The sequence below is a fragment of the Prosopis cineraria genome, unplaced genomic scaffold (assembly GCF_029017545.1).
Source record: "Prosopis cineraria cultivar Desert tree isolate PC_DT_omini unplaced genomic scaffold, ASM2901754v1 PC3, whole genome shotgun sequence".
In the NCBI taxonomy this organism is placed as follows: Eukaryota; Viridiplantae; Streptophyta; class Magnoliopsida; order Fabales; family Fabaceae; genus Prosopis; species Prosopis cineraria.
Genome location: NW_026555334.1, coordinates 7,105,184 through 7,113,461, shown reverse-complemented (window position 1 = coordinate 7,113,461; position 8,278 = coordinate 7,105,184). Strand labels below are relative to the sequence as shown.

General features: G+C 34.7%; 1 protein-coding gene and 1 non-coding gene across 2 annotated transcripts; both read right to left on the bottom strand.

The window, feature by feature from the left end:
* Positions 1-3,415: 3,415 nt before the first annotated feature.
* Positions 3,416-7,907, bottom strand: LOC129307206 (cleavage and polyadenylation specificity factor subunit 3-I). The gene is made up of 6 exons (XM_054948098.1): positions 7,748-7,907; positions 7,415-7,574; positions 7,228-7,325; positions 5,860-5,905; positions 5,623-5,772; positions 3,416-5,188 (listed from the first exon to the last, which is right to left on the bottom strand). Exons 2-6 carry the CDS (start codon positions 7,565-7,567, stop codon positions 3,554-3,556), a joined length of 2,082 nt encoding a protein of 693 aa, XP_054804073.1. The 5' UTR covers positions 7,568-7,574; positions 7,748-7,907; the 3' UTR covers positions 3,416-3,553.
* A 54-nt stretch (positions 7,908-7,961) lies between these two features.
* Positions 7,962-8,035, bottom strand: TRNAR-UCG (transfer RNA arginine (anticodon UCG)). The gene has a single exon. It is a non-coding gene; the product is annotated as a tRNA-Arg (tRNA).
* Positions 8,036-8,278: the final 243 nt, after the last annotated feature.

Below are 8,278 nucleotides of genomic sequence, written 5' to 3'. Positions count from 1 at the left end.
TGCCTTTGCAATCGATATCAGACAATATATTCTCTCTCTCTGTTTTTTTTTTTTCCCTTTTTTTCCTGGTTTGAAAGCGATCTAAGCTGGAGACATGTTGGTCCGGGAGGGATCCTTTGAACTCGCAACCAATCCAAATATATGCACCTCAGGAATGCTAAACAAAAGCATGATGATCTACTTGAACCCTTGAGAATTGTTGAACAAGGACTCGAAGTGCAGGAAGACCTCAAAAGGTTGATCAAGCCTTAATAAGTCTGTTAGTATACCAAGTTGGTGCGAACCCACAATCAATTTGAATATACGCAGCTCAAGAATGTTAAACAAAGGTCCGGTGATTCACTTGAACCCTTGAGCACTATCGAGCAAAGACCTGAAGTGCAAGAAAAACGTTACAAGGTTAATCAAGCCTTGATAAGTCTATTAGATCTAAGAACCTTAGAGTGAAGGTCTCTCAACTCTAGAAAAACCAAAATGATGAAAATCATCAATTTTCAATTTCTCAAATTTGATTGCAAGATGAAGGGGTACAAAGCATTTTAGGTGATGCAATTCAAATTTTGACTTAATTACCTAAGAAATAGAAACAAAAAATTGAAAATAGTTAATTCTAGCTTAGGAAATTGTAAAGATTTAATTCAAATGAACTTAACAAACTCAAAAGTTGAATCTGCCAAAATTAAATCTAATTTTTGCACAATTATAAATCACTAAATATAATCCGCACTTTGGTTCAAGCCTTTTATTTGGAAGTCTCTACGCCCAAAATATGCATAGCAGCTCCATCTTCAGCCCAAAACATATTAGTGATGTTTTTGACATTTTCGTTTTGACTTGATGGGCCCATTGTCATTTGCTTTGTCGAAGTGTCTTGAACAAAGCCACACAAAACTTTTTTAATTCTTCTAGCTCTTGCTCTTGTTATTGGACCATTTGGAATCTGAAGAGGGTTTCTTGAGAAGTCAAAAACGGCTGACTCTTTTGCAGTGCAGGAAACGGGGTATTGTTTGACTTTGTTTCTAGGAACGGCATGCTGGAATGCATCACATCCTGATTTCTCCTCTCGTTGAAATTGAAGTTGAATCTATGCATTCCTATATAAAATTTATAAGAAGGCGTAGTGTGGATCATTTTCGGCTTTGTGATTCATTATACACAGAAAAATGTATGTTTACACAAGTCGAGTAATCTTGTGATTCATTATTCCTGTAAGTTGTGGAGAGAATGAACTTGCTACTTCTGTTCAATGTCAGACGAGTCAATATCCAGCTGCTGATACATTATTCCACTAGTCTTCCAGTTACATACAATTGTAAAATTCTAATACTATATTATGCAATAATAATAGAAAAAGTGATGTAGTAAATAATAGAGTATGTCTCATCTAAAATTTTAATGAGATGGATGTTAGATTCTGAGATTTTTGTGTAACTTGACATTGATCAGGCCCGTTTGGTTCACTTTTGCGTTTGAAAAGTCCTCTTAAGATGGGATTTACATGTAAATGTTGTTTGGTTTATTTTTGAGAACTTTTAAAGTAGTTTCGTCATATGTAAACAGTAGTCTTGAAAATATTTTTTTTTCCTTAAAATATAACTATGGCTTACTTTTGCTTTTTACATCTTGAAAGTGGGTGCATTTACTAAGGAAAAGACATTTTTAATTACCCATTTTTCCCATACTAACTTGGTATGCAAGTTGCACATTTTTCTCCACCCTCTTCCATTGAATCATAATCTGCATGCATTATTTATATTTATATTTTTATTAACTCTAATATTTATGTTAGATATCAAAATGAGCATTATATGTTGAACAATTAATCATGTTAATATTTAGTATTAATCTATATTGAATTATTTATATAATTTTTTTTCAATATATCAAACTTTATATATATATATATATATATTTATTTATTTAACCTATCAAATTTTATTTAATCATGCTATTCCAAGTTGAATTTTTTATTATTTTATTTAAAAAATATTGTTAATTCATTAAAAATATAATCATCATTTAAATATTAGTAATAATAGTAATAATTAGATATTAAGTTTTTAACATTATCTGAACATGGAAACATGTCTTGGCCCAGTAAGCTCTCGACATTCAACTCACATAAACTTTTTTTAAATCAAAATTTATCATATGTGTGTGTGTATTGAATTATGTTAATTTTTAATATTAATGTATGTTGAACTATTTATTATATAATTTTCTCCATTATAACAAACTTTATAGTTTTTATTTTTATTATGGCTAAAGTATACATTTAGTCCATTAACTTTACATAACGTTTTATTTTAGTCTTTTAACTCTATAAAATGTCTTTTTAGTCATTTAATCCTAGTTTGGACTTTTTCTTGGTTGAGAATAGAGTACAAATGATGTCACATTCTAATTATGTACAATAATTTCTTCTCAATTTATGTGCAACTATTGCAAAATACTGTGATTTGACTTAAAACTAAATGTTATAATAAACTAACTGTTATATCATTTTATTTACATAAGAAAGGTTTACTTACGTTTTATCCACCCTAATCGCTTGGGCAATAATTATGTAATCATTTTGATGATAAAATACTGAAACAATTGTATTGCTGATGTTGCAAGGATTTCCACTTGCTCTGTTTCCTTGGCAATCTGAGAAGCAGTTAGCTGAGATTTGCTTTTCTAGTTTTAAAGTATGGATTAGAGTATATGGCACACCACTAACAAAAGTTGATCCAACTGGTAAATATTTGATTCATAATTCAACATGAAATGCTGAAATGAGAACTTTGTTTGTGAGCGATATGTAAGTATCTCTATAAATAATTTAAGTTTGAAGGCATGCTCTGATACTAATAAGCTTTTGGGATTCAATTCACAATTTTTTTTTAATCAAAAAAGAGTATATGGCATACCAATGGGTAATATGGCGGGGGTTCATTCTTTCAATTTGACCAATGAAGTGCGGAACGATTCTATGACTTAGGATTGAAGTATTTATTTCAGAATGTAGAGTTGTGACTTAGCTATATCAGTTCAACCCCCCCCCCCCCCCCGGGAGGGGGGTCCCTCTAAATGACGAGTTCGAAGTTAAATAATGGTGAATCAGATGTGTGCTTGCCCGTGTTTGTGGGTTTCCATGGGCGATGAAATGCTATTAACTTCATATGCGATCTTTTTGAACTTTGTAGGTAGTTTTTCACGTAATAATTGATCTTTTTACAAAGAAAAGCTAATAGAGCAGACATGATCACATAAAGAGATAAAGGTGAAAAAGAACCAATGCTCCGTTTTTTGTTTTGGCCAAGAGATGCGAAAAGTTTCGACGGATAGTCAGATTTTGTATTCTTTTCATTTCTTTTTACTTTTTTCTATGAATTCAAAAATAGACATACAACATTTATAGAGCTCACTAAAGTGATTAGAATCCAAGAAACTCTTATAAGTCAAGAACCTCGCATTGAAAAGTACAAAGGATCCAAATCAGCTTTAACATCACATTTAAGCACTGACAATCAACATTTCCAAGGAAACAAAGGAAATCGAGGGGGGAAAGCTATGGTACAGAAAGAGGAATTTGCTTGACAGAACTTTTAATCCGCTCAAATGCTGTTCTTACTCTTTCCTTGAGGCCTTCATTTTCACTTTCAATATCCCCGCTTAATTTATCAAGCTTGGCAACATTCCCATCAACGTTAATTACTAGCTTCCCATTCTCTCCAACCTTAACATCTCCGAAGAGTGAAACTAAGAGTGCATGCATGACCTTCTCTGCCTTCTTCTCATTCTCTTCCTCAATCTGAGAAACCTCAGATTCATCCATTATTTTCGGCACCTCACGGTTGATGTTCAAAACCAAAGCCACAATTGAGTCTGATACCATGTCACTAATGGGATCTGATGTCCAATGCAAGGAGATGTGCTTGTCAGACTCATGCTTCACGGTCACTCGCCCATGGACTTGCAAAGTCGGTACTCCTGATTCTTCGTCTTCTGAAGACACTACACTCTCGTATATCTGTTTGAGCCGATGCTTTATGATGGTAAAGGCACTAGAATAAGGGATGGTTATTCTCTGAATGATGTTTGCTGTCGAAAGCTGCGAGAAGACGTGGAGATCATCAGGTGCCATTATCTGATAAGTAAAGCCTTTCTTTACAAGCAAACCACTGACAGTTTCACCAACTTCTGGAGTTTTTTCAGCCAGTTTCCCAATGGTTTTTGCCATTTTCTGAGAATTGAAATACATTTCAACAGATTGGCAGTTCTTTGGAGTAAGGACTTTGGTGTTTCGATCAGCAAATTGAGTGATGAGCTTCTGTTTGAGCCTTCCCATCTCGTTAGCCTCTCCATGAACAAGAATTATGTTGGGAGGGTTGAGCTCTTCTAGGAATGCACTTGTTTGAGCAGAGTCGGCATGAGCAGAAAAGGATATGTAGTGCACCTGCATGTTGAGGGGCGCGGCAAGTCCATTCATGAGAGTAACCTCCTTTGGTTCACTAATGATGGTTTTTGCAAGAGTACCTTCAACCACATAACCAGGTAAAATACATGCATTTTTCTTATCAGAGCACCACTTGTCAAATAATTGCCGTGATAACCCGCTTTGAAGCCCACCAGGACTTGCCATCACTACTGATGGTCCCACATCTTTGAAAGCATCTATGCTACTTAATGCTGATATGTGCTTAAAAGTGAAGGGGTTTGACTTTGCATTCTTGATCCTGTCATTCATGGAAAGGGTGTACGTCTCATAAACAGTCAAACACTTTTTCGCTAGAGGGGAAGCATAATAGATGGGTATATTCTGGAGTTCAGGATGGTTGGCCCAATATTCATCAAGAATCAGGAGGAGCTCCTGAGCACGACCGAGGGCAAATACTGGAATTAGGACACGACCCCCTTGAGAAACTGTTGAGTGGATAATATCAGTAAAGCGTTTTTCTCGTGTGTGTCGAGGTTGATGGTGCTGGACACCATAGGTTGATTCAATAATGCATACATCAGGTGAGAACTGGGGGGTCTCAGCAGCACGAAGATGCCGGTCTTCCTCACGGGAATAATCCCCAGTGTAGAGCACTCGAACACCAGCAATGTCAACCATAAACATAGCAGCACCAAGGACATGGCCTGCAGTGTAACACCAGAACCGAATGCCATTCACTTCTACTGTTTGATGGAAATCGATAACCTGAAGTTAATAAATGCTGTTAGCAGATGTAATGAGATTTAGAAGGTCCAACCATTATAACATAGATATTTAAGACTCATCAGAAATCCCAAATAAAGAGATAAGATCAACCTGGATTTGGAAGGCTATTAGTATTTGAATTATAAAGTGCATCTAATTCATGCAGTTGATAAGTACTTCTACTGATATATTTCAGAGTGATTTTTGTAATTGATTTGACAAACTGAATTTCAAGTTGAGGATATGATCCACACAATATTACCAAGATTGACGTCATAAGTAATATATAAAATACCAAAGAGATAACTTTGTTTTAGAGTGAACACTTTGGCAATCTAGAAGTTATGCACATAGTATAACTTTATAAAAATAATCAACGTTCAGATTTTACAGGGTATAATGAAAGTAAAACGCCCATCAACAAGGAAACAAACCTCAATTTTATCCATGGATCGGTTGATGTCCTGTTCATCAAATAACATATCTTCAACAGAAACCTTGCTCACTTTTACATAATCTGACAGCAACAGCTTGTAGATAGCCTTTGTTGCATAGGTCATGAATACTCGGCCTCTGAATGTGGTCTGGAATATTCTCTTTTAGATGTACTTTCACTGCTAAATTGTAAAAATATAAAAACTTACTATAGTTGATTGAAAAGAGCTTCATACCTTTTGTAAGAAGTAAGGAAGTGATGCAGCATGGTCCAAGTGAAAGCTACAGAGAAAAGCATCAACTTGCATCAAATTTGGTTAACATCAAATAATCAATACAAACAAGGGAAATGTACCATTTCTATAGAAATCATAAAATATATCACTTTCCCTTTCTTCACTCCCAAAAAGATTAAAAAAAAAAAATTGCCAAGAAAAAACATTGTTGTAATCACGTTACTCTGCCAACAAGGAATGTAATTTTATAACTGAGAAAGACACACAAAACAGAGACCCATTGCCTCTATGAAAACTGATGGCAAAGAAATGAGAACCCACTTGTAAACGATCAGAAAGCAGCACACAGATCATGGATATTTTACAGTGATAAAAGAAATGACAGGACTCTGCACGTTTAGTCATGTTAAGGATTAAAACATAATAGAATGAGCTCATAAAGTCCATTAAAGTGAAAATTCATGCTTTTGCAAAATACCTTCAGCTTCCCACCCAAAATCAATACACGAACAAAAAGAAACTTGAGCTCAGAAGAAAAATGGAAAGATTTTATATTATCACCAAATTATAATTTTTGTTAAAAAAAATATTTCATCTTGAAGTAGATAAACATGAAGAAAGAGATAACCAAATGCTCAAGTTGCAAGGTTCCACCTAAAAAAAAAAAAAAAAAAACCATGTGGCTTGAACTCAGCAGGGTGAATTTGTAATATGATAACATAACTACTTAAGATATACAAGAATTGAGAATTGAGGATGAATGACTTATTTCCTGAGCTATAATATCTTGCAGTATGATTACTTCTAGGAGCATCACAGTTTGCACAAAATGGGAGAAGAATAATTATTTAGAACCAACAAAATATCCATTAGCATTTTCTACAGGCAAGTGCCAATTTCAACATCTTAGATAAATAAATATATCAGGACTGCTTTCAGATTACAGAAAACCTAACCCAAATTCACAAATATTAGATAACTGTTCAAGTGTTGATCATAAACTATAGATTAACTTCGTAGAAGTCTCTTAGAAGATTTATTCAGTCTTCTTTTTCAAAATATAAGGAGTAGAGATTGGGCAAAATCAGTGTGCACATGTCCTCTTTTCCAAATCAATTGTGACGACCAATCATTTCATCCATCAAAAGAGGCATTATAATAATCCAAACTACACTCAACCAAAAACAACTATTTTTCCACTGCTATCAAATTGCACGTGACCATGCAGCCATTAAATTGAATAGCCAGTAATTAATACCCATCAATTCTGTATAAGCTACAGCAATGAGCTGAACATTAAATTTACAATTTGAAACAGAAACAAGGTAACGAGCCAGACTTTTTAACAGGAGAATAAAAGAAACATACTGAGTAATGAGAAGTACATCCACCGTGGAAGGGTCTATCTCGTCGAAATACGGCAAAGCAGCCATACCTGAATAACCAGGGTGTATTCCACAATCGAACTGAAACGAGCAAACAAAAACAGTTTTAACACGCGTGAACTTGGAAAAGAATACAACATACAACGACTATGTAGCAATGAAATCGATACCAGTATATTTTTCCCTTTATAGGACATGTAGACACAAGAACGACCCACTTCATTTCCAGCTCCAAGTGGGGTCACAATTAGACGATCCTCCTCTCTGTTGTTCACAGATGAGTCACGTCTCTTGAGGGACGGTGGTTGTCCTGTTGAACCCATTACCACACTGAAATAAAAACGAACAAAATAAAATTAGAGACAATGGGAGAATAATGCATTACTTCATTGATCTGAATTATATACAAATTTTCAGCTAACCCTAGAACAGCTACTAATTGACTCGGGAATCCCCTGATTAACCAACTTAGTAAAAGAAAACTATGTGTTTTCTTTAATTACCTCAAAGAAACACTTCAATTGAATTGTTGCGAGACTCTTCAAGTCACAAGATTCCGTTCACGGTCTTCTGTTTTTTTTTCCAGGAATGAATCAGTAGCAACCGGAACTTCGAGAGGTTTCTGTAAAGCGGAGAGGACGAACTCAAGCTAAAACCCTAGCTTTTAAAAAGAAACCAAAATGGAGCCAAGAGGGCTTTTGAAAAATTACGACAATTCGACCACAGTGGGAGTCGAACCCACGACCTTCTGATCCGAAGTCAGACGCGCTAATCCACTGCGCTATGCGGTCCTGTTGGTATCCTTTGACAAACAAATATATTATTTATTGTATGTCTTCTGATATCCCTTTTACTTTTCAGCGTCCACAAAAAGGTATTATTTACATTTCCCAATCGCTTTTTCGGCTTTTGAAATGCCGGTATATCCTTGAATATGTATTTTAGCAATAAAATTAGCTTATCATCTTATCTATCATAAAAAGCTTATAATATTATCATTATATATATATATATATTGAAAAATTACTTAATCT